Below are 26,791 nucleotides of genomic sequence, written 5' to 3'. Positions count from 1 at the left end.
CTGATAGAATATCTGCCCCAAACCTGATGTTAAATCATTGGGCCCCTCAGTTCCAAACTGGAAAAAGAGGTCCCTCCGTTCCAAGAGAGAACAACCAACCTCCCTACCTCTTTGTAAGGGTAAATGTGCCATGCTCCTCTGCAGGGAATCCCTTCCCAAGAGTCTTTGTACCTTAGTATGCAGCCAGAACCCAAAAGCAGAATCCTATTCTCTGTGATATATCTTTTTCTATGGAAGAAAAGTTGTAAACATGGCAACCTGGGTCTCACCCCTCCTTCCCAGATATCAGAATCTGGGCTCTCTTTTTCTTTAACATTTATATTTAGGGCTTTTGATTTTTCATTATAACTGGTCAACACAGATAAAAAACACCCCTGATAAAAAGAATTAAACTGGTGTTTATCCAACACCACTGGAGAAACACCGGAAATGGTTACTTGTATTGAAGGGCTGGTTTACAGGAAGCAGTAATGGGTGACTTCTGAAGCACACTAACATGCTGTGCATTAATTAGTCTGTGTAGACCCTGCTGGTGTGCACTAAAGGTTCCCTAGTGCACTTTAACATAGTGCTGTTTGAATGAGTAATATGTTAAAGCACACGAGGGCACATTATAAAGAGATTACTCATTACAGTATATATTACCGTATGTAGTAGATATACTAATGTATATAATAGACATTACTCATTTCCATATACACAAAGAGAACACCTCTATTTTGGACACCTGCATAAAACTTAAAAGTTGCTAAAAATAAACCTTGAAAAACTAAATTAATAAACAATAAAAATGGAAGCCTTATTTATACAGTGGTAGCCCTAGTGGTAGTTGTTCTCAACCAGGGGTATGTTTACCCCTGGGGGTACGCAGAGGTCTTCCAGGGGGTACATCAGCTCATCTAGATATTTGCCTAGTTTTACAACAGACTACATAAAAAGCACTAGCTAAGTCAGTACAAACTAAAATTTCATACAATGACTTGTTTATACTGCTCTATATACCATACACTGAAATGTAAGTACAATATTTATCTTCCAATCAATGTATTTTATTATATGGTAAAAAGGAGAAAGTAAGGAATTTTTCAGTAATAGCGTGGCTGTGACACGTTTGTATTTTTGTCTGATTTTGTAAGCAAGTAGTTTTTAAGTGAGGTGAAACTTGAGGGTACGCAAGACAAATCAGACTCCTCAAAGGGGTACAGTAGTTTGGAAAGGTTGAGAACCACTGCCCTAAAGGACACAATCAGATTGGGTAGAGGCAATACAAAGATAAAATAAATGATAGCTCCTGCCCCAAAGAGATTACAGTTTAGAAGACAAGGCCTAACAGGTGGATGAGAAAAATAATTGCATTGGGGAGGGGACGCAATAATAAATAAATATGATGGGAGATTCACAAATCTTAGCTGGTTAGCAGTAGTGACTGCAGCTCTCCACCTGCCTTCTCTTTTCCTTCCCAGGTATCAGAGCCTAGTGGAATTTCCAGTTTAAATTTTTCAACTGGTTTCTAATGGTTCCAGTTATCAGTGGGGTCTCCCCCTCCTTCCATTACCATTTCGAACTTAGACTCCCCTTTGCCCTCCTCTCCTAGTGTCATATCGCAGGCTTTCCATATCCTGGATTGTCTCCTGGCTGTGTCCAATGTTTCTGCACTTCTGCTGTGCTGCCATCTGACTTTTGGTCTTTTCACTGGTAGGTTACATCGGTGTGGTCAACAGAAGTCAGAAGGACATTGATGGCAAGAAGGACATTCAGGCTGCACTGGCTGCAGAGAGGAAGTTCTTTCTCTCCCACCCATCTTACAGACATATGGCTGAACGCATGGGCACCCCCTACCTGCAGAAAGTATTGAACCAGGTAAGGGCAGCTGGGCTCTGCAGCTGGCTACCACCAGGACAGAGAACAGACCAAAATGGGGCTGTCACCCAGGGTTACTCGGAGATCATGACAATACTAAAGACTCCTAGAGCACTTGGCAAACGTGAATTAATGAATACTCACAATGGATCAATACATGATTACTATCCCTGTTTTAATGCTGTGAAACTGAGGCATAGAACAGCTAACTGATTTGCCCAAGCTCACAAAAGGAGAGAATGTCAGTACGGGACCACTAAACTGTGCCTGACTCAAATACCCTGATATAATGAAACACTTTTCTCTGGGCTGAAAATCAAGTTCATGCACTAAACACAAAAGGCCAAATTCTGCTCTCAGTAACATCGGTATAAATCCAGAGTAAGTACGCTGAAGTCAATGGCATTAATCTGGATTTACACCAGTAGAATTCCTCCTGATTTACACCACTGTAATAAGAGCAGAACTTGGCCTATCATGTTTGTGGGGGTTTTTAGCTTCAAGAGATCATTGCATTTCCTGTAGTCCTGTAATATTAATTAAAATGATTTGGATGTTCAATTAAAAATGATGCTATCAGAAAATTATTTTATAAATGAATTCGGATAAGATTCTAATATGTCTGGAGGGCTGCCTTCTCCTGGGACACATCCAGTGGAGGAAACTATAAAAACCAAAACCTCATATGTTAAGATTTAAGGGGACACCATCAACTTGCAAATCGCATTTGTCTGACAATTTTTTAATTGCTATAGTTCAATTACATCCAAGATCAGTAGAACTGAAAGAAGTTAGTAAAAGCGTATGTACTGTTCTCTATTTTTTCTGATTGGTATATTTGAAATGGTGAAAAAATCTTTTTAAAAAAAGCCTTTTCACCATAAGAATGAGACAGCATTGACTCCCCCTTCTGCCTCTAAGCCCCTACCAACTCAAAAAATAAAGAGAGAGAGAAATTAATAAAAATCTTAAAGATTAAAAACAATCAAAACTAAAACTCTCCCTCAAACAGTGTTTTGACCCCAAAAAGGGAAAAGTGCCAGAGACTCCATGGAGTCTTCTAGGGACTTTGCTATTGCTACTAATTTGGGTACTCATAGTATAATGATGGGTGGCAGTATAAAACCCTAAGATACACAAATAGATAAAAACACATTGCGTATTATCAGTAGAGCTGTAGGTTTGTCATGGGTGGAAAAACATCATGCATACCATATTTTTTTCTGTTTGTCCGTGTCTTTTTTTTCCTGTCCATGATTTTCCCAAACAGTGGGTCACCGGGCCCCGAGGGGAGGGGGGGGGGTTGGAGAGCAAGCCCAATGGCTCCTATCCTGTGGCCCTGAACCCAGCTCCCTGCTCAGAGCGTTGGAAGCTGGAGCACCAGGTCGCAGCACCATTCATGTTTTGTCCTGTCCCACCTGCCCCAACTCACCAAGCAGGATTAGGATTGCAGTGCCTGGGTGGAACATGCTGTTGTAGGTGGTCAGTGCCCACTAGGCAGGGGGAGGAGGGCATTTTTAATCAAAGCTCAGGGAGCAGTCACAGTAAATTTAGTAACCTGTGACTTTTACTACATTTTCAGTGACTGCTCCCTGATTTTTTAATAAAACTGCAGTGACAAATGTGCAGCCCTAGTCATCAGTTTCCCTGTTTTGCTGAGGATCAGTTGTACTTCCCATCTCATGCATTAGCAATCCGATAATGTTGCTCTCAGATCCGCTTCTTCTCCCTTGCTGGAAAGACCCCTCAGGAGGAGACAAAGGAGAGGAGGAGACAAAAACCTATGCAATTTGTTTTAAAGGCATTAAATCAAATTCTGGATATTTACTCTGGACATTTTTTAATCACGATTGTCAAAAACTGGAATTTCTTGTGATTAGTCAGGTTTTTTTTAAATTCCAGTTGACCATATGACGTTGTAGCCGTGGCTTTCAAACCATTCACCACACACCCCATTTCTATCAAAGCAAATAGGCTCAGGTCCCCCCTTCCCTTGTGCTGGAGACGAACATCATAGATAGCCACTGTCAAAGGAATACTGGGATACAGTGATAAAGGCCTTTACCTTGGCATGTTCCAGTGCGGACGTGGTGGAGGAGGTTCCTGTGCACAGAGTTTATCCAGGAGTGGAGAGACCAACTCAAACATGGGAGGGTGAACTGCAAGTCAGGGGAACAGAGGCTCCAAGGGGGAAAAGTCCAGGGACATAGAATGAGGAGTATGGGCTCAAGCGGGTTAGGTTGGAAGGACGGAATGGAGGAGGGGCAGCAGAGGCTCAAGGAGAAGTAGGCTGGGGGCACAGAGGCTCAAGAACGAGGCTGGGGGCACAGAGGCTGGGGGGCAGAGGCTCAGGGAGAGCCAGGGTGGGGCTCAAGGGGTCTGGGCTGGGGATACAGATTGAGGGAGCCACGGTCCAGCAGAGCCAGGCCGGGGGGGACAGAATGAGGAGCCAGGCCTCAAAGGGGGTCCTGGGCTCCCATCCCCCATTCTGTCCCCTCCCAGCCCAGGCAACAAGGCCCTGAAGCCGCTGCCTCCTCCCACTCCCCAGCACCACAGGATCCATCTTGGGCACTGGCAGGGGGGAGCATTGAGAGGAGGAGAAACGGTCTCCCTGCCCACGGGCTGGTGCAACAGCAGCCCCTGTGGCCAGGGAGAGCCAGTGCCGGCTATTTCCTGTTCAGTGCTTGTGTCTGGCAGCCATTTGCATCTGTTTATTGGCAAGATTGTAAAGGAAACAGCAAGGCCCTGATCCTGCAGCCACTTAGCTACGTGTTTAGCTATAAGCATGTTTGTAGTCCCATTGGCTTCAAAGTTAAACATGTGGTCGGGAAATGGTAAGCATTCTCCACAAAATATTTAGTAAAAACTATTTTTTTTTAAAAATTGTAGACATTTTCCATTTTTGAATGAAAACCTGACAGTCAAACCTGATTTTGTTGTTGAAAAACTGGAAAATTAAAAAGACCTGGAAATTTTCTATGAACATTTTTGTTTCCGATTAAAAAAATATTTCAAAATATCAATTTTTTTTGACTAACTCTGTCATGTTGACAGGATCAAAGCCTAAAACAAGAAGTTCAGAGCCAACCCAGATCCTGTCCAGACTCCAGCAGGGCCCACAGTTTAAAAGTTTAAAGTTTTAGTGCTGTAAAGATGCTGAAACTCGCACAGCAAAGTCCTTCATCCTCTTAAATGGGATTCTTTACCAGGTGTCCTCAGATGAGTCCGATTTGGCAGGTCTGAGACGTTTATGGATAAGCTTAAAGAAGTTGCAGTAAAATACGTTCCCAAATCCACCCCCAAAATGGAAATAAAGTCCCCTTTGTTTGGCTGGTTTATGGAAATAAACATAATTTTAATTTTTCTTGTCCTTTACCCCAGAGCAGTAATAAATCTGTAAAATGGGCACAAATTATTTCCCTTTCAAAGGGGAGTTGTGAGGCTCAGTAAGTCAATGTTTGTGGGTGCTTTAGGATCCTTTGTTGAAAGGTGCTAGGGAAGTATAGAATATTATTACTATGTACTTCTCCTAGCTAGTATAGTTCTGTGTCTGATGGCCTTCTGAAAAGGGCACTGCCTAGCTACATGAGACTGGGTAAACTGCAGTTCAACTCAGGAGACCTGAGTTCAAGTCTCTGCTCAACCTAAGACTTTAGGGCTTAATCCTAAAACTACCTTCTGCCTTAGTTCCCTGTCTGTAAAAGCCAGATATCCCTACCTCACAAGGGCATTGCAAGGCTCTCAGATAGTATGGTGATGAGGGCCAGATAAGTACCTAAATAGATGGACACTGGACTGTCAAAAGAAACCAACCTCCTTTTCTTCTTGAAACATGACAACCCCATTATGGCCACATAATAGACCTTGCTGCGCTATTCATTAACCTTTTGTGCATATTTGAACCTTGGCAGGGCCAATTTGTCTAAAAATTTTCAGGTATTGATTTTGTCCCTGCTCTTCCTGGTCTCTCTGCTACCTCTGCATTGCCGGGAAGCCCTAGGAGTTTCCAAAGACAGATCCATAACCTGGCTCTTTCCTTTATACTGGAGAGATGACCTGTCCAGTGATGGCTTCCCCTTGATATAATCTCATTCATTCTCTCCACTCAAAACCTAGTTCAGTCAGTGGGACTGGCCCACTCTGCCACACAAGACTGATGCTCATAGGAGTAGCCTATTCTGGCACATAGGGCTAATGATCCCCCCTGTCGCAGAGAAGAAGCCCACTTTGTTGCTACCCTTCTGGTGAGTCAGCAAACCCTGTTCAATCACAACTCACAGGCTTTTTAACCCATTTCTCAAACTTCTACTTTTGCAGCAACTGACCAATCACATCCGAGACACCCTGCCAGGCCTGCGAAACAAACTCCAGAGCCAGCTTCTCTCCATTGAGAAAGAGGTGGACGAGTACAAGAACTTCCGTCCTGATGATCCTGCCCGGAAGACCAAAGCTCTGCTTCAGTAAGTTACTCCTGCTGCGCGTCCCTCCGAGGAGAAGTGTACCTGGCAATCTCCCCCATTCGTTTCTCTTTCTGCCTAGGATGGTCCAGCAGTTTGCTGTGGACTTTGAGAAACGTATTGAAGGTTCCGGTGACCAGATTGATACCTACGAGCTGTCTGGAGGAGCTAGGATCAACCGCATCTTCCATGAGCGGTTCCCCTTTGAACTGGTGAAGGTACCACTCCCCCTCCTATCCTGCTCACCTACCTACCTATTTTCTCTCTACCTGCTGTCATTTCTTCACCTGTCCTTCTCAGCTGCCATCTTTTTGGCTCATTTCTCATCTCTTCTCCTTTGCATCTGCTGTCTCCTCTTTAATTTGTTTCTTCTTTCCTTGACCTTGTCTTTACCTTCATCACTTTCTTTCTCTTCTTCACCTGTCTTTCTCACCTACTGTTGTCTTTTTCCTTCACCAGTCCTCTCTGTTCTTCGCTTCCTTTCTCTCTCACCTCCAGTCCTGGCTTCTCTTCTCCCTCAGCCCTCACCCCGTGCCAGAGCCTGACCTCTCCTTCAGCCCCCTTTCCAGTATTTGAACTTGGCCCCTCCCTCAGTTCCTGCCCTGGTAGCAGAGCATAGGAGCTCCCTCCCTTTCTCTTCCTGGTTATATAAAAAGGTTTTACTTAACTGTTCTGCTTACATGAATCCCAAATGCTGAAGCTTTAGTTTGTTCACCTCAAGCCAAGGAGAGTCTCTGATCAGCTGAATGTCCATGTAGAAAGGTAGAGTCACACAGTGTAGTTTGGGGGCAGATGCAGAGATAGCTGAAAACTGCATTCCATTGATCCTATTGATGCTGTGGGCAGGGCTGGTCCTGATGTGCCAAGCTAATACCAGACTAAGGGCTGCTCCAACTTACGCTGACTCTTAAACACTCCCAAGGGGTAGAAAACACAGCCAAGGATCAATGGGGTGCAGGGACATCCTAACTATACCTCCTTTGCTACAACCACATTACATCTTCACTTCTACGTGAGCAGCAAAGAAGTGGGTGGTGTAAAAGCCCCTTTGTTGATTTAGCACCACCAGAGGATCTTCTTGTGGTGTCCTCCTGGGACTGCATGCATTGGTGCCTGGGGCCAAATTGCACTAGCAGGGAGACACACCAAGGGTCCACTTTATGGGAGAATCTGGCATATAATGTATAAAAACTCCAGAGGAAAAGGTGAAGAAATACCTTTTCTTGATGGTTTTCAGAACAGAAGATCAAGCAGGAGCCAATCTGTTCCCCTTATGGGTTAGCTTGTCTGTATTTTCACTTAGTAGTAGTATTTAAATTATGATCCTTTCCATTTGAATGAGATGCTGAGGCCTTGTCAATGAAAGACAAGAGCCTGCATTGTGTTTGATGATGTTATAACTTTTCTATGTGAGAGAGAAATCCAGTTTTTATGTGTATATTGGAAAAAACAGCTGCTGAGATCGCACGCAAACCTTGCAAGGGAAAACATTTTATTTGGGACACAATTTTATATTTTTAGTTTCTCATTCCCTTTGTCCTTTGTTTCTAAGGACATTCGTATAGTCAATGAGAACTGGGCAGCACTTCTGAGGGTCTGTCCACTGGAGCTCTGGGTATATTTTCCTGTTCAGGTAGATGGACACGTGCGAACTTCAATTGAGCTAACACGCTAAAAAGAGCAGTGTAGCTGCAGCAGCACAGATAGGCTAGCAGCTCAGACAGGCTAGCTGTCTGAGTACAATCCCATCTGAGACCCTAGGTACATCCTTGGGCAGCTAGTCTGACCCACTGCCCATGCCACCACGGCCACACTGCTGTTTTTATCACACTAGCTCAATTGGAGCTAACGTGTACATCTACCCAAGCTGAAGTTACAACTCCAGCTTGGGTGTAGACCAGGGGTCGGCAACGTTTGGCACGTGGCTCGCCAGGGTAAGCACCCTGGCAGGCCGGGCCAGTTTATTTACCTGCTGACGTGGCAGGTTCAGCCAATCGCGGCCCCACTGGCCGCAGTTCGCCGTCCCGGGCCAATGGGGGCGGTGGGAAGCCGCAGCCAGCACATCCCTTGCCCGCGCCGCTTCCCGCCGCCCCCCTTGGCCCGGGATGACGAACCACAGCCAGTGGGGGCCGCGATCGGCCGTACCTGCCGCGTCAGCAGGTAAATAAACTGGCCCGGCCCACCAGAGTGCTTACCCTAGCGAGCCGCGTGCCAAACGTTGCCGACCCCTGCTGTAGACATACACTGACAGTCAAGCCCTAAGCTGGGTTTCCGAAGTTCACACAGCATATGAGTGCTGGCAACAGAAGCCTGATCTCCTGACTCCCATTCCTGTGTTCCAGCCAACAGGCCACACTCCTTCTTCACACCTCCATCTTGCAAGGCTGAGTCATGACCTGGCAGGGGCCCTCTCCTCTGTATCTGCATGGTGCTCTGCTGTATGGGTTGCCAGGCCCCTTCTGACAATCTTTTCTTCTGGTGCAGATGGAGTTTGACGAGAAGGAGCTTCGGCGAGAGATCAGCTACGCCATCAAGAACATCCATGGTATCAGGCATGTATCATGCATTAGGCAGGCCCACGACTGCACAGCCTTGTAAATATCTCTAGACCTTCCAAACCAAGTTGAGAAGACTTCAGAGGTACGGTAGGTCAGCAGACGGGAGGGAACACCTGTCTGGGCCATTGACAGCTGAACAGCCTTGTATTGGGAGGTACTAATGTTCATCAAAATCAGTTTGCTTTCTGTTTCCATGTGAGAGCTGCAGGAGCTTGAAAGGTAAAATTGCCTTGGTGATCAGCCTTTTTCTTCCATCTCCTGTGGCTGAGTGTGAGAAAGAGGAAGTGACATCACATTGTAGTAAGAGGAAGTGACATAGGAAGGGATGCTAAACACCCCCATACACCTTTTTAATTTCTTATAATATTGTTTTAATTTATTTTCCCAGATCTACTAGGGCTCGATCCTGCAAGCTGGTGCTGAGCACACTCAACCATCAGTGACTTCAATGGGAGCTGAGGGTGCTCAGTACTTTTGCAGGACCGAGTCCCAAAGGCATGGTAAGTTAACATCTTTGCATTTGTGTTAGAGAAGATTAATGATGCGTGGCTTATGATGCCTCACAGGCAGCCTTACCTGAGAGATGCTGAGATACTGCAATTCCCCCTGTGGTCAGTGGGGACTGTGGGAGCCCAGCGCCCCTCAGAATCCCTATTAAACACTGGAGAATGCAAGCAGGTGATCAGAAAGGGACAAGTTTATTTTCTTCTCCTTCAGCTCATTCCATCTGATCTAGCCAGGCTCATATTACTATTAGTATTTATTGCTCCCTTATTCTAATTAAGAAAGGGTTTCTTGAAACTCTCTAAGGGTGATATTCACCCCTCTGCATTAAACCCTAAATGCCCCCGCCTTAAAGGCTGAAGTGGTACATAAGCTTAGTGTTGGTCCCTGTGTTGGTCATTTTCACCTAAGAGACCATTTTTGTGAAGTGTTGAGCACCCTCCATTCCCATTGATTTCAGTGAGGTTTTGTTCATAGGTTTTATGATTCCTCCGGCCCAACGAGCTGGGTGTCAGTGATACAAATGCCTGCTCTGAAATGTGTGTGTAATGCTGTGACATTCTCCTTGCCCCCCTCTACCTTCCCTCCTGCCTTGTCTTGCCCCCGCCCTGGGTGTTTAGAACCGGTCTTTTCACGCCCGACATGGCCTTTGAGACCATTGTGAAAAAGCAGGTGAAGAAGATTAAAGAGCCTTGCCTGAAATGCGTGGACATGGTCATTTCGGAGTTAATCAATACCGTTAGACAGTGCACCAAGAAGGTAACCGGAGGGAACATGGAGTTCACACGCTAACACCTGCCCGCCCATCTGCTCGCTGGCTGAAGCACAGTACTGTGATCTGGGCAAGGAGCTGCCTGCAGTGAAACTTGATGTTTCTAACCACCTCCTCAGCAGCATGACTAGACCTGAGTGATACTAGCCTGGGGCATTCCAGCCAACCAGCCAATCAGAAAGAGATGGGACAGCTGATAGGAGTGGGTTACTGCCAGTCTCCACCATTCCATTAGAGGTGTCTTTGGAACATTGGGGTCTCCCCCCACATGCCCACTCCAGAAACACGACCCCCTCCACTGGCTCTCTAACACGAGCGTTAACTCTTTATAACAACCAAGGTTATTTCTTCCTCTAGAGGCTGATGGTTTATATCTGATTTGAATTTAATTTCTGATTTTAATTTCCAAGTCAGAGTCTGGGATATAGATTTCCCCTGGGAACTTCTAGGGTCTTGGTATAATCCAATCTGGCCCCTGATTGACCATCACAGAGCAAAAGGGTACATAAACTCTCAAATGTGGAGGATCAAGATTCAAAGGTGAAGTAGGCTTTGCTAATGTGGAATGATCAAGCTGTGGCCTTCCCTGCAGGGAGATGTTCCTAAGCTTGTGGAATTTGGCATGGTTTCTGATTGGCTTGGTTTGTATCTTGTTTTGAAGAAGCAGTAAATGGCTGAGAAGAAGGAAAGTGGAGGTGTCCACTCTCACCTGAGTTCCTGCCTTTCCCTTCCTCCTGCTGTGATGGGGGTGTCCTGGAGATTTCATTCTCTGGGTTCTGATTGACTGTTGTGGGCTTCAGTGGGGATGTGGGAGAGAGCCAGTCATAATTCTGTCCATCCTTCAAATATTGCGATTCTCATGTCTGAGTTTGGGCTTAGATTTAATATTGAGAAGCAGTGTGAGAAAGACAGGGAGACTGCCTGCCATTCCTCTCAGCCATGGCCTGCTGCTTCAGACAGGTCCAGGTCCTGGTGAAAGGGCATCTCAGCCAGAGTGTGATAGCGTGGGCACTGGAGACTCTTGGTATGTCGGATCACTGCTGGCCATTCGGGAGCAGGTAACCGGGTGAGGATATTACTGGAGGCTCCCAAGGGAGATTGAAACCTTGAATTTAGAGAGAAAAAAAAAAGGGTGGTGGGCGAGTGATGAGACTCGGGTTTGCTCTGCAAGAGACTGCGTTGCTTGGGGCTGGAGGTCTCTGCAGAGGTGCTTAGGCTCACATACATGTGCTTTGTCCCAGTCCAGACTGGGAGAGCAAAGTGGACAGACAGTGACAGATTCCTCAGGTTCTTAGAATGCTGGGAGGAGCTTCCTTTTCCTATCCTGCTGTCTTCTGTTGAGGTATGTAGCTGTGGGGAGCACCCAGAAAATTGCCCTTAGTGCTGGTGACAGGTAAGCAAAGACCTTTGGGCTGCCAAGTACCCAGAATCATCCAGTAACTGGATCTGAAGGGCCCACTTTTCATATCCCCTTAATCCTCCCTTGGTTAGTTTTACCATCCATCAATCATCATTTAAGTCTTTATCACTCCTGCCCTTTTCCTCCCTATGAATCATTTCCCCTGTCTTTCTTTCTTCCCTTCCCATTTCTCTCTATCTCCACCTTCACAGTCTTGTTTTTCTCTTTCCTTTTCCTCGAGGAATGACTTTACACCAATAGTGAAATTATCTCTATTATGGACATGAAGGATAGATTCCTCCTTCCACGAGGATACATAGTACCCAAGAGAGAGGGAAATGTAAAAATCAGGGAGGACAGAAAGAGACCATAGGACAGAGAAGACGGGAACTCAGTATTCCACAGCCACCTCTAATGGAAACAAGGAGTCTGGTGGCACCTTAAAGACTAACAGATTTATTTGGGCATCCGAAGAAGTGAGGTTTTTACTCACGAAAGCTTATGCCCAAATAAATCTGTTAGTCTTTAAGGTGCCACCAGACTCCTTTTTGTTTTTGTAGATACAGACTAACATGGCTACCCCCTGATACTTGACCTCTAATGGAGTGAGGGAGACAGGGCAGGTGTGGTACACAGAGTGACACACACATAGGAAAGAAAGAGGGAATGCTGGAAAGAGGTGGACAAAGAGGAACAAATCTAGCTGGGGGAGGGAGAGAGTCAGTTATAGCAAGAAATATTGGGTCAGACCATTGTCTCAGTTAAGAAGGGAGTGGGGGGAATCAGAATTTTTAAGGTGTTTTCTTGTTAGTGTAGCGGGCTTGGGCGTAGCGTTTGGCTTGAGTTTGGAGTTGAGATTGAGTTTGGCTGCAGTTCATGTTGTGTGTGTGCACGCACAAGTGTGAGTGGTAACATTGTTTGCTTTAAAGAAACAAAGTGGTGATGTTATTAAAATGTTCAGGTAGCTAAAGGGACATTTTGTGTGAGGGTCCCTTTCCTAGGCTCCATTCACTGAGTCTGACTCAGATATTGTATGAGACATCTAAAGGGGCTATATTGAACTTAGCAGGCAGGTTGAATCTCTGAATAGACAGTGAGACCTGGAACATTTTTTCTGAGACATGTAGGGGCCATTTTAACTTTAAGGGCACTCGCTCTTTACCCAAACATGGGCTTCATTGGCAACCTGCCAGACTCTGAGACGTGCACCTGGATGGAGATGGGTACTATGGAAATTACACATCCCAGCATGAATAGAGCAGCCTTTCACATTAGCTGTAAGTGACATAATGCATGGGAGAGGGTGCTGTGATCACGATGGAGCAGTGATGTATGTTTGGGTTGAAGTATCTCTGGACAGCACTTCCATATTAACGACCAGGGGCCAGATTCTCAGCTGCTGTAAATCTGCAAATCTCTGTGGATTTCAATAGGGCTATGTTGATTTACATTCACTGTGACTCTAACTAAGGATTGGCCAGAAGCTCCAGGCACCCCTGGTTTAGTCACAGTATGTTTGGATAGGAAAAATGTCCTGTGACAATATCCCTTGAAACACAGGAAATCCATAGCCGGCACTACTAGCCCCTGCCATTGTGGGACAGTGCAGCACAAAGACTACTTGTCCAGCCGATGAAGCTTTAAAGGGGACACTGTCAGGTTAAAGATGATGAGTTATTTACAAACAAATTTCCTTGTGTGTGTTATTAATAGCCCCTGAATTTGATTAACCTTGGTCACACTTTACAAATCTAATTTGTGCTGCACTCTTCCTGCTGATTGTTTACACCCTGTGTTTCTCTCATCTGGGACGTTGAAATAGACTGGCCAAGTTTCATTTTAATTTCTAGTCACTTTCACTTTCTGGTTCCCATGCACTAGCTAAGTGTTGTGATGTCAGAATTGCAAACACTGGAATAGGAAAACTGTATTCATTGGGATTTTTAGCATAATTATGGAAACATTTCTACTGATCTTATGTTTGGTATTTTTACAGCCCTGAAAGTTGTCCCTCAATCAACCTGACAACATCTTCTTCAGATAGGCTGGAATAGGAAGGCTGTTTGGGGTAATTGTGATAGCTCTCTAGAAAGATCCCACCTTCCTAATTACTTAGATACATTTCACTGGCCTCACCAATGTGGTTCATTGTTAAGGCTCAACTTCCTTCCCTACAGCAGGAAAGAGGAGGAATGGGAAAAGAGACAGGCCATAACTGGAACTGTTTATCTGAACCCCTGAAACTTGGAGTGAGGAAGTTGAATCCATATCACCCATGGTCATGCAAAACCGAAACCCGAGTGACAAAACTTAACTTAGCCCCACCCCCAGGTTCAAGTAGGGCCATACGGTCCAGTAGGCTGCACCATTAAGATATTTATTGCTGGTACGCCATAACGGAAAGACACAGGAGCAGAACATGGGGCTGCCTGGTGGCCCCACTCCAGCAACTCCTCCAGCGCAGCTGTACTGCCCCCATCCCGGCCCCATCCCTGTCCTCTGGTGAGCTGTACAGACCCCAGACAGGAGACGCAGCTGCGTGGAAGGGCTGGGGGCAGAGTGGGTCTGGGGGTGGTACAGCCGTGCCAGTGGACAGGGCTGGAGGTGGGGCTGGGGGCGGTAGAGCTGTGCTGGAGGAGCTGCTGGCGTGGGGCCGCCCTGCCACCCCCATTCTGCTCCTTTTGCCGCTGCGGTTCCAGAGAGCCCTGCGGTTCAGAAGTCTGTATCTGGCACAGCGGGAGGACAGAGTCTCCCCGCCTCCCCCACAAGTAACGTGGAATGGGGAGGGGCAGGGAGAGTGTCGGGGCCCCGGGCTGGGGGCGAAGTGGGGAGGAGTCATGTGGAGGGTCACGCCCCCCCCCCGTGTCCCTCCCATGAGTTGCCTATGTGCAGCGTACCGGTAAGAAATAAATTCTACTTGTGCCACTGCCCCCAGCCCCCACCCCCATGCAGTCCAGCTTTAGATGGAATGGAGTAAGGGGAACTTACGGGAAGCAGTACGAGAAAGGGATAAAGCTGGTGGGTAAAAAGGCAGGAGAAGAGACCCATGGAACAGCAGAGGGAAATGAGACTGACCCAGGCGAAGAAAAGAGTGAGAGGCTCAGTGTATTCAGCCTTCATTGCCTGTGGAGAAGGCTTGTTCTGAGAGAGGGATTCCTGGATGCATCCATCCATTTTGCTGTCTGTTCCTTCCCACTGTGCCATTTCCATGCATCTGTAGAATCCCCTGATACTTGGCAGCACATGGGCCCTGCAGCAATGCTCACCTGCTTCGATTTATCTGTGGAGTGAACCAAAATCTCACTTCTCATTTTGCCTTGTGTTTTTCTCTTCTCTCTTTTCCTCTCTCTCTCTCTCTCTCTCTCTTCCTTTCCTGCTCTCTCTCTCGCTCGCTCTCTCAATCTCTCTCTGCCTCTGTCTGCTTTGCTCTTCTTTCTTCCTTGTTGCTTCTTCCGTCCCTGCCCCTCGCCGTGCAGAACGGGTCTCTTCACGCCTGACCTCGCTTTTGAAGCCATAGTGAAAAAGCAGGTGCAGAAGTTGAAGGAGCCGAGTCTGAAGTGTGTGGATATGGTAGTGAGTGAGCTCACATCCACCATCAGAAAGAGTAGCGAAAAGGTAAAGAAACCAACAACATAAAGAAAGGGCAAAGCACTACTCCTCTCTCTCACACACACATACCCTTTCCTCACACCCTTCAGGGCCTGGGCTCACACCAGGGGACCAACAACAAATCTGGTGAGAACAAGGAGAACAGCCATGGTAGTCAGGTTCTACTATATAAATAAGCATCTGATGGAAAGAAGCAGCCCACAGGCATCCAAGCAGTGTGAAAAATAGGGAAGAGGGATCAGGCCCCAGCTGATGGATCTCTTTGCTATGAATTCAGAAGTCAGCTGGATACAGCTGATTGTTTGCTAGCCAGCCCCTATTCCTCACTCCAGCCCCTTGGCATGCAGCTCGGTGTAGAATAAACCCCCTTGCAAGCCCCTCGTCCTACTCTTCCTGCTTGCACATTGAAAACCTTTCTGTGTCCCTTTGTCACTGCCTCTCAGGAAATCCAAACATCTTAGAACAAGGAAACAAGTTAGAGAGAGGCCTTAAAAGATAAAAAGAATCCAGGCCCCTCTGCAGGATTATTGGGCATAACCCCAGCCTCCATCCAGACGACAGAGCTCTATATCTTCTCCATCTCATCCTCCTGCTGATCTTTAACTCTAAAGATTAGGCTAGTAAAGAGAGAAGGATGAATCTTGTGCTGCTTTTCCCTGCCCCGAAGCAAAGGAAAGGAGGCAAATTCCAGGGTAGCTTAAAGAGCAGCGAAGTGGAGAAAGGGACCACCCATTTGAATAAGTAGAGGCCATCACACATGCGCTAGTATATGGCTGGTGGAAAGTGGGTTGGTTTCCTAGGCCTGTACAGTGCAGTAGAGGGCGCCACACACCTCTTTAAATAGAAAGGTAGACTACATTAATTTGCCAAGGAAGGACTAAAATCCTGCACCCCCCGGTCCAGCCGGGCAAGTTTCTCTGCCAGGTGAGTTAAAGGGAGCAGCGTCTCTTGTTCCAGTTAGGAGCCTCTATAAAAATTACCCACAATCCCTTTTCTGCATTGGAGGGTCTGGGCTGGCCAACATATATAATCCCAGATTTGGGGGGAGGGATTAGAAAGAGACGGGTGGGAAAGAAGGAAGAATCCAGTATAAATCTAAGAGCTCAGAATGGCAAGAGCTGGAGGTTGGCAGATGAAGGGACCTCGTTGTATTCAGCAGGGCTGATCTCGGCAGCTACTGCACTTTGGTCATTGCCATCCCTCAAGCACTGCTGCTCCATCCCAAAGGATTTCTCTCTCTAAGTCCTCCTGTTTTCCAGCTCAGTGTGGGAGACACTCCTCCATCCTTCCCCCTCCTCCCCCCATGTTTGCTTGTAGTGATTTTGGTTTGTTTCCATTGATGTTTTTCTGTCTCTGATTGGAGTTGTGTCTTCAGGGGAGAGAAATCAGTGCAGAGGGGAAAAAGAAAAACCTCAGTGTTAGTGGACACTAACTTCTTACGGCGCGGGACCCTGCTCAGATGGCTGGGATCTTACCCATCCACCTTCTGTAGATTTTGAAATTCGTTTTGGCATGGTAGGATGGACAGATTCGGCACTGGAGGAAGAAAGGGAAGGTAGAGATTTTCTAGGGTGGAGATGAAATAATGGAGTTGTACAGTCAGGATGTGCATTTCCATGTCCAGGCCTCCGAGCATGGAATGGAGGCAAGAGGGAAATGTAGCTGATGGGACAGAAGAGAGCTTGTCACCAGGGATGAGGGAGGAAGAAGAGAAAATCCTCTGTAAGCTAGGGCTGGACTGAATCTGGCAGTCCTTTCACAGTCCTTATCTAGAGATGGTCCCATTGTAGTCAATGGAAGCTTTGCTGGAGCAAGGACTGCAGAATTTGGTCTCTAAAAATTAGAGATGGAAAAAACTTTGCTCTGTTGCCTTGCCAGTGCAAGGTTGCTCCCTCCATCTGGGTAATTGGCTTAGACATCTACAGAATCAGGATGGAAATGCCTGGACTCTCGGGAGTGGCAAGTTCAAATCTGAGCCCTTCATCCCACCAAAGGTGAGGAGTTGATGTTTGCCCAATGTCTTTGTCCTATAAATCCAGATTTGGGGCGGGTTTGATTGGGCATCTCTATTATTAAAGTGATTTTTTAATATTGCTTGTGACAGTGCCCTCAATGTGTGAGGTGCTTTTCAAGCAGACAAGAAAGTCCCTTCCCGAAGGAGCACACAATCTGAGGACAGACAGACATTCAAATAGAGTTTAGGGGGAGGGGTACAACATATAAATAGAGTGATCTAGGTGGGACTAACCCTCATCTTGGTAAAATGCAGTTAAGTTAATATACATGTCAACTAGATTTTTCATAGACAGCATAGCAGAAGTGAGTCTTTAAGGGGGACCTAAATGCTGGGAAGGTAGGAGCTTTGTGGATGAGTTCAGGAAGGGTTTTCCATGCATAGGAGGCAATGTGGAAGAAGTAACAGAGATGATGGTGCAATAAGCTGATAAATAGAGCATCAAGGCTGTCGCCATTAGCAGAGCAGAGGTTGTGGAACAAAATGAGACTTGACAAGGATGGGGAGCAGAGCTATGTAGGGCTTTGAAAACAGGGGCAAGAAGCTTGAATGGGATGGGGGAGCAGAGGGGAGAACAGAATTCCAAGTGTGTGTATGAGGGAGAGAGAGAGAGAGAGAAAGACAGAGAGAGAGATAGTCAAGATGTTTGGCAGGGAAGATGACTTTAGCAGCAGCATTTTGTATGGATTGGAGGGGGCAATGGAGACAGGTGTTGCAGAATCAAGATGGGAAATTCTGAGGGCCTGAGGGACAGATTTACCAGTAGGGTAGGCTGCACATGTGACACTTTCTAATGATGTAAAGCTGTGAAGGTGAACTGTGGAAAGGACTTATTGATGTGTAGTACTTGTCCATTAATTCATACATCTTGGGCTGCACATTTGCTTGATCTCCAGCTAGGCAGGGTTAGGGCTAGTTAATGTTTGGATGAGAGACCTCCAAGGAAAGTCTAGGTGCTGCAGGAATTGTCGTGGTAGAATACCCAACCTCCTACCATAGTGTTAGGAGCCTATGCTACCTCTGGGATGAGACATAACATTGAGACTCTGTGTTTATTAAAGACCCACAAAGCTTTTCATAAGAGGAATGTTAATCCAAGTTTTCTGGGCATTGGGGGAGCTACATTCTGTCTCCCTACTAGCTGAATTTCATGCAGCCTCAGTTGCATAGAGTGTTCTTGACTATCTGTTCAAAACTACTGCATGATGTTGCTGTGTGCTGTGAAAAACCATCTTGAAGGGAGCTACACCTGATTTCACTGGTGTAAATAAAATCAGAATCAGGCCAATCAGGCCATGTAAGGCTATCTCTTTGATTGCAGTCAATGGCTAGACTCTCTTCACATGGCTAAGCCATGTCTCTTCTACGGATCTTTAGTTATTATAGCTGTTAATAATAATCTCTTATTCCATCCTGAATGATCTCAAAGTGCTTTAAAACTGCTCATACAGGGATCTCTTCATCCACCATTGAAATCAGCCTACTCTGGGGGGTAATGAGACAAAGCCATCTGTTCTTTGGCGCCTTTGTGAATATGGCCTAGCCATGTGAAGAGAGACTAGCCATTGACTGCAATCAAAGAGATAGCCTTACATGGCCTGATTGGCCTGATTCTGATTTTATTTACACCAGTGAAATCGGGTATAGCTCCCTTCAAGATAGTTTTTCACAGCACACGGCAACATCATGCAGTAGTTTTGAACAGATAGTCAAGAACACTCTATGCAACTGAGACTGCATGAAATTCAACTGGTAGGGAGGCAGAGAATCAGAGCCAGTGCATCCAGGAATATAGCATCCCCCCTGGTGGATTTCAAAAAGCAGGAACTTTCTGTGTCCAAACTGCACAGCAGAGCCTTATGAATGCAAAAGGGTGCCTTACAAATCAGGATTCTTTCAGTTAGAGATCTTAAGATTCCTGTCTAAGAGATGTATTAGAAAGGACAGGGACCTAGAGCTGTGTCATGAGGATTTCCCTGGGGCTAGGCTGTTTTAAGAGAAGGTCCTGAGCTTGCATTATGACTGGAGAGGAAAATGCAATTAGGGCAGGAGTGAAAACCCACTTGAGTGTGGAAATCCATCCCAGACCGGCTGAGAGCCCCTGGCAGGGTCACCTGCTCTCCCGTCTTTCAGAGTCATAGCATTTCTGGGTGCTGCTTGCACTGCTGGCATTACCCCCACCTCTTGCATTCCACTGCATGTTCCCCAGTGGACATGACAGCTCGTGGCCAGTGTTCATGTCCCCCTTCTTGCCCACCCCTGCTTCTCCCACGCATGCCGAGGTGTGAGGCCTCCTGCATGACGTCTTGTGAATGTGGTGCTGTTGGTTTCTTTTGCTTGTAACCTTTGCTGGTTGATCCTGATTTGAATAAACTGAGAATGATTTGCACCTCTCCTTGCCTTTATTCGTGTTATTTATTTTTTTGTTCTTGAATCAAAGAAGCTGAGATTTGCTTAGAGATTTTCCAACTTCCTGTTTTTGATTCTTTGACATGAAGCACCCCCTCAACCTCAGAAGAAAACAGGAAGTGCTGCCTCTCCCTCTAAAGCAACAAGCAGCCTAAACTATAAAGATCCAAGAGAAATCCTAATATGCCCCTTCTCAAGGTATGAGGGGAGCCCATTTCCACATGGGCCACCTTCAGTGTGGGCAGAAAGCCTGTTCCTATCAATCTGGAGCCAGTGACATTCAGAACAGAAGAGACCTTTATAAAGAGAGGGGCCTGATCCACTGCTCCCTTACTCCAGCCATATGCCAGGGCAACTGCATTGATTTCAAGGGTGTGACCGTGATGCAATAAACCTGGAGTGATGTAGTGGTGAAGCAGACCCAAATACCTCAGTACTTGACAGCAATTGCCCTATACCTTCTAGCTTCCAATGATGATTGTGCAGCGTCTGGGCTGATTCCTGTAGCATATTGTCATTGTCCTTTATTTATAAGAATCCAAAAGCCAAATTAGATTTAAAACCCCCCATCAGATCAGCAGAACTGATGCAGTGCAGTACTAAGGCAAATGAGAGACATGGCCAAAAATGAAGCCCAAAATAGTAGGAGGAGGTAATAATAATGGTGCCAGGAAATTCCAGTTTTGTTAAATGGTCAGATTGAAATATTTCAAAATAATAGAACAAAAGGGGGAAAAAACAACTTTCTGGGGAAGGAGGGAGAGAAAGGAGTGATCTAAGAACTGGCCTGGAGTTGAGACTTCAGCTAATTTAGGCCTTGATCCTGCACTGAGGACTACATGGGTGCTGCCCTATTGAGGTTAGTGCAGGATTGGGGCCCTACAGTGTGATCTTCATCTCACTATTCCTCAGTAAAGTGAGGGATAGTGGCACTTGTTCCTCTCAGGAATGGTGCAGGAATTGACTGGTTCGTGCTGGTTAAGTGCTAAGTAGAGAATGATTAACTGGATAATAAAGGGGCCTAATTATTATTATGATTATTACAATAGCTTCTAGAGGCCCTAATCAGGGATCAGAGCCCCATTGTGTTAGGTGCTGTACACACATCAAATGAAAAAGACAGTCCCTGCCCCAAAGAGCTTACTTTTTTTTTTACGGAAGAAAGCAAAATGATTGCCTTCTCCAGGGATTGGCTCAAATGCTGTAGTAACATCACTGTGGGATGTGACATTTAGGAACAAAAGCATAATCCCTCTGAAGTCAATGGTAAAACTGTCATTGATTTCACTGGGACCACTGCCCCCTTATTGTAGAATACTGTGGCACTTTTCTATTATAAAGGAAGTGCTGCCTGAATGCCAGAGGGCTGCCATGGGCCCCCATTCAGCTTCCTGGCTTGCACTGTCATGTTTCCCATTCACAATCTCTATGGATTCTCCCCCTTGAACAACTGCAGGTGACAGTGTCCCTCCACTCCCTTTTGTTTGTATGCTGCAAACTGAATTCGCTTCTCACGGTGTGAAACAAGCGATCAGTGGCAAAGTGGACTTACCTGTGACACACATGCTGGCCCTGATTCTCCACTCCCTTGCAAAGGGAGTGCAGAAGGGGATTAAAATGCTACAGCCACACACCCGGAGCACCTGTAAAGTCCAGGGTTGCTGCTTTCTCCTTGGGAGAAGGCTGGTTCCCTGAAAGGTTGGCCATGCCCTTCGTCTTCACCTGTGGCATTGCTCGTTGGGGCAAGCCACTGTCCACTAGTGACCCAGCTAATGGGATGTGAGACCAGCTTTGATCATCTTCGTTCACCCAGGATTCTCCCCTTCATGTCGGGATATATCTACACAGTACACTGCGTTTTAGAGCCCACAGCAGTGTGGGCTAGCGCTAAGGCGCTAAAAACATCTGTGTAGATGTTTGGGCTTGGACTGGCCCTTGGATTCTGAAGCCCAGGGAGGGAGTTTAAGAGCCCAAGCTCCAGCCCAAGCCACAACATCTGCACTGCTGTTTTTAGCACCATAGCTCAAGTCTGTAGACTAGGGTGACCAGATGTCCCAATTTTATAGGGACAGTCCCGATTTTTGGGTCTTTTTCTTATATAGGCTCCTATTACCCCCCCACCCCCATCCCGATTTTTCACACTTGCTGTCTGGTCACCCTACTGTAGACCTGGGATCTGAGACTTGCTGCTGTGGGTTTTAAAAAGAGTGTAGACAAAAGCCAGGGAGATATTGCCATGGCATCGCTTTCCTACATTGCCAATGAGATGCTGACCTTCTTCAGAGAACTTATTGGGATACAACCAGCCACGGGCTTTAGCCATAAAACTGGGATTTCAGACATGCCCAAGACTGGGTGTGTTCAGATCCAGAGATGGGAATGGGCCCCTCGCTATGTAGAACAAATTGAGCTGGCAGTAGTCTGGTCTTCTGCGGGATAGGGGGGTTGCTGCTGAGGAGAAGGGCTGTTCTCTGAAGAAGCTCAAAGCACAGGAAGTGAGATCTTTGGCCCCACAGGAACTTGGGAAAATCTGTCTGCAATTCTGGCTTTCCTGTGCCTTTACCCCTCTAGGACCCCTGTTATGGTTGTGAGGGGAGCGTTATTCCCCAGATCCTGCCCCACTTTCCCACGTGCACGTGTTTTCTCTTTCCTGCAGCTCAGCCAGTACCCTCACCTGCGGGAGGAGATGGATCGGATTGTTACTACGCACATTCGTGAGCGAGAGGGCAGGACCAAGGATCAGGTAGGGCCTGCCGGGCATGCCTGAGGGCGGGGGGCAGAGCGGGAGCCTTTAGGGAAACAGTATGAGCTATAGGGATAGAGATGGGCCTTTGCTGTAAAGTTGGGATCTGGTGAGAAATGCCCTAAAAGCTCAGGGAGGTGTTGGCCGAGAAGAGCCATAAGGCAACTCAATGGTGGCTCCTGCTACCTGCCTTTGTGTTAGTAGCACCTATCCCTTGTCTCTCACCCACTTTCTTTGTGTCTTTGCCCCCCAGGTCATGCTCCTGATAGACATCGAGCTGGCTTACATGAACACAAACCACGAGGATTTCATTGGCTTCGCCAAGTAAGCACCAGTGCCCTGAACTGCCTTCTTTCCCCTGCCCCTGCTCTCCTGCAGCCTTGCTCTGTGTGTGCTTTGGTAGGTGGGCTGTAGGCCGTGGCTGCAGAGCCCCATGGGTGGAGAGTTTGGAGCAATTTGCCACCCTGGCTTTGATGGGAGGGTGAAGTGAGGTATAATGTGCAGGATGGTAAAGAGAGAAATAGGTTTCCCTCTTCCCCTGGGGGGTGAGGGCAGTTCTCCATGGAGTCCTGACACCCCCCAACTTCATTGTGTCTCACTTCAGCCCACCTCACACACACAAGGCCAACTCACTTCTTAATTGGTTGGAGGGTTATTGTGAGGCACCTCATCATCTGGGGGTAAGTGTGTTGCCTCCTCATGCCCTTCCCCCTCGCCCCCAGACCCCTTGGGAAGTAAGGAATAAAGCTAGGCCTCCAATGTGGCATAGCAGAGTGAGCACTGAGCTGTCAGGATAGAAATTAAAGAAACCCAAAGCTAGAGCAAGTCAACAGTGCTGTGGCTGGCATGTCAACCATGTCATTCCCCACTGAGAGGAGGGATGGACTGGTGGATAGAGGACAGGCCCAAGAGACCTGGAGTCTATCCCTTGCTCTGCTACTAGTTTGTTGTTTGACCTTGAGCAAGTCACTTAATCCCTATGTATTTAAGTTTCCCCATCTATAGAACAGAGATAATGACACTGACTTACCCTAGAGGAGTTTGTGAGGCTAAGTATGCATGTTTGTAAAGCACAAGTGAGATCTTGGGTGAAAGGGGCTAGGGAAGGGCAGGGAATGATTATATCCAACCAGGCAGGACAAAGAATAAAAATCAGGTGGAATTATTAAATTGTTCATGGAGAGTCATTAGTGTGCTGAGTGTTTTACCAAATGTAGAGCAAAACCTGGTCTTTGTCCCCAGGAGATGATGCTGTAACTTAGACAGACAGTACAGTTCAGACATACAGGGATAAACTGAGGTCCCATCACCGACAAAGGTTGTTTTGCAGTTTGAGGTCAAGATATGTCCCAAAATGCTGCAGAGACCAGCAGGTGCTGTGGTCTCAAAACATTGCAGAGCTCTCTGTCTTGCTCCTTTCTTCTGTGTATTAATATTGAAAGGCTTCATGGAAGACCTGTTTACAAGCAGGGTTGACAGAGGAGAAAGTGGTTGCATGAGAAGAGGGAGGGAGTTACAAACCTAGGGGGTGGCATGGGAGAAAGAATGAAGGCAGGAGTGAAGGAAGAATAGAGAGGGGATGGTCAGCAGTTGGTTTAGAAGATGCATAGGAAGCAAGGGGTTGAGTAGGTCAGGCTGAGACCAAAGATGTAGTTGAGGTGGAGCTGTAGAGGGCTTGGAACTTGAGGGCGAGAAGCTTGAATGTGCTGTTGCAGAAGCCTAGAGGGAGCAGGAGTCAGGAAGGAAGGGAGTGCTGGATGGGCTTTGAATGTCTCTCATCTTGTTTGTAGCGCTCAACAGAGGAGCAGCCAGATGAGCAAGAAGAAGGCAGCTGGCAACCAGGTAAGTTCCCTCCCGCTTGAGGCTGCGAGAGGGATACATACCTTGCTTGACAGGCTGTCAGTTGAGCCAGACACAGCAACACTTCAAAGGTATAAAGAGAGGCAGATGGGAAGAATCTTAGAGAGACACCTTAGCCCCACTGAAATGTATGGGATTAGGGAAGCCTGTGGGAAACATTTCTGAAGAATATGGACTGTCCCTCCTGCAAAAGAACAATTGTTATGTATGGAGCTGGCATTGCCCTCAGTAAGACTAGGACTATGGATGTCTATTAGCTGCTTAAATACAAGGGCCAAATCATATTCTTCGCTGTCTCTGCCGCAACCCCGCTGGCTTTAACAGTAAGTGAGTGGAGGAGCTGGCCCAGCAGAATCACATGAGGGAGATTGACAAGGTGATTACAGAGGCTTGCAACATCTGCCTTAGCTGAGGATCAGAGCTCAAAGGAAGGGTGCTGCAGACTTTACTCAGTGCAGGGGGGTATGCAGGGGCAAGACTCTCTAAAAGAGGGGACGCTGGGATCCTTGCAGTAGAGAACTGATTTCGAAACCGTGTCACTTCGCATATCATGGCCCAGTCCCCTTCCACTATCATCCTGGCATTGGGTACTGGGCAGAGTCCACAGCATCTCGAGTTTCATCCATTTCTTTGGGTGACCTTGCATTTCCTGATGAGTTCACCATGCTTTACAACTGGGCCAGCCACACGCTAGACAGTTAAATTATCAAATGGTCCAATAAAGAGCTGAAAGTGCAGGGGGGGTGATCAGGGGTCTAGCCATATAAGCCACTGCTTTCTGGATAGTGGCAGATGTCAGTGTTAATTCTGCTCACATCCCTGGATGCGTCATTCACTTCTCCCAGCTGCGCTTGACCTTTCTATGCAGGTGAGAGCTGGAGGATGCTCTCTGATTTGGTGGGTCCTGATGCAAGTTTACAGTCCATCAAAAACTGGGGCAAACTATACCCTCCAGTTCCCCCATCTCCGGCTCTAAACTGCCATGCCGCAGAGTTTTCTTTCTCAGTCGTCTCTCTTGACCACATGAATGGTCTCCACTGTCTGGGAGCCAAAGGGCAATTTGCAGAACTTCTGGGCTCACGTTTTCTGGAAGAGGCAAGTCCCACCTGAACAGGAGGCTTTAAAGCCACCTGCTCAGGGAGATGTCGTTGGCATCCATCAGCACTGCTTGGGTTGGGCATCCTCATGGTGAAGCCTTCTCCTGGGAGAGAATAGTGAATGGAATGTGAAGTCCCTGCTGCCTCCATGTAGTGCATGGAGTGTATGTGCTATTGAAAGCCAGAGGGGCAAAGAAGACCTTCCTGTCCTAGAGCTGCGGGGAGAACCACAGGGTTATCTAGCCTGGAAGGTCTGCACAGAGATTTGGGGACCTTCTACAAAAGGAGGGTACAGAAGCAGCCCAGCGAATAATGTAGGTGAATAACTTCTTCCTTTCCAACCCCAAACGCTCATCTGGAGTGAATCATCTTCAAAATATATTTGGCCACCTTTCCCTGAAACACAGTTAGAGCTTCAGAGATGCTGGAAGGCTGGTTGGCAGGTTCAGCTGGATCACTGCTTTCTTCGGATGCTATTTCTGAAGGGCTTTACTGGGTATCTCCCAGCTGCAGGGAGACCATCCTCTGAAGGGCACCAGTGAATACCTTGCCTTTGCCCCGGGTGTGGAACAGCTCTGGGAGTCAATCCTTTTCTGTTTCATTCGTGGATTTGCCTGTAACTAGCTTGAGCTTTCATTTCTTTTAGCAGATTTTATTTTGGGGCCCGAGGTCTTTGATGTTTTCGCAGCTGACATGCTAATTTGGTAAAAGATTCTGATGATTAATTTTTGAGGCTCTTTCCTCCTTCCACTCCTCCTTTCCTAGTAACAATCTCTCCTCTCTCTGCTCCTCTCCTCTCTTCTCTGCTGCTGTTGCTATGGTTCCCCTTTGCAGGATGAGATCCTGGTGAGTAGAAGGCCGCTCAGCAGGCTGTGCTAATGAGCATTAATGATGCATCTGGGGAGAGCAGGATCAGGAACAGCACATGGACCATTCCACCTGCTACTGCAATGGGGGGAAGTGGCAGCTGATGTTAGATACAGATGAAGTGGAAGTGGGGAGCAAAGCAGCATGAGAAATTTATGAGAATTTCTTTAGCTGCCTCTAAAGTGTGTAAGCGGGAGGAGCTGGGGAGACCATTCAACCTAGAGATCAGGATCTGGGGTTCAGCTTTAGTGCCCCCTTCTGTCAGCAGAGAGAATTGGTCCATTGTGAATTTTAACAATCAGCAGCATGAAAGAGAGGAGTGAAAATCCACTTACCCCTGCCTGCAGATATGGACAATGAATGCACTGATGCAGACACTATGCAGATGTTTATTAAGTCACACAAAACAGTATTCATTAATGCACAAACACCTAGCCATTCACATACATGTTGTTTACAACACACACTCATTTTTAACATGCACACACATGCAGCGATACATACACATATAGGCTAATTCACACGCACAATAACGCAGGCTCATGCACACATGTACAATAATGAACACCTGCAGTAATGCACATTCACACACACACACACACATATATGTTAACATGCTTATATTTAAGCTATTACATACAT

General features: G+C 46.8%; 1 protein-coding gene across 20 annotated transcripts in view; it reads left to right on the top strand.

The window, feature by feature from the left end:
• The window catches only part of DNM1 (dynamin 1), a 130,335-nt gene that overhangs the window by 39,546 nt on the left and 63,998 nt on the right, over positions 1–26,791 (top strand). For 14 of the 20 annotated variants that reach the window (XR_004643319.1, XR_004643317.1, XR_004643318.1 and 11 more), the window contains exons 6-14: positions 1,700–1,860; positions 6,178–6,320; positions 6,400–6,535; positions 8,802–8,869; positions 10,000–10,138; positions 22,239–22,325; positions 22,579–22,649; positions 24,116–24,167; positions 26,117–26,128. Coding sequence is in view for 16 of the 20 variants with exons in the window: in XM_034751960.1 (XP_034607851.1) it covers positions 1,700–1,860; positions 6,178–6,320; positions 6,400–6,535; positions 8,802–8,869; positions 10,000–10,138; positions 22,239–22,325; positions 22,579–22,649; positions 24,116–24,167; positions 26,117–26,128 (869 nt within the window). In the remaining 4 variants the exon portion in view is untranslated. Of the gene's footprint in view, positions 1–1,699; positions 1,861–6,177; positions 6,321–6,399; positions 6,536–8,801; positions 8,870–9,999; positions 10,139–15,026; positions 15,166–22,238; positions 22,326–22,578; positions 22,650–24,115; positions 24,168–26,116; positions 26,129–26,791 lie in introns of all 20 variants that reach the window. The other 6 variants (XM_034751958.1, XM_034751954.1, XM_034751967.1 and 3 more) reach the window with 3 other exon arrangements.

Source organism: Trachemys scripta, chromosome 17 (assembly GCF_013100865.1).
Source record: "Trachemys scripta elegans isolate TJP31775 chromosome 17, CAS_Tse_1.0, whole genome shotgun sequence".
In the NCBI taxonomy this organism is placed as follows: Eukaryota; Metazoa; Chordata; order Testudines; family Emydidae; genus Trachemys; species Trachemys scripta.
This window is presented reverse-complemented; position numbering and strand designations above follow the sequence as displayed.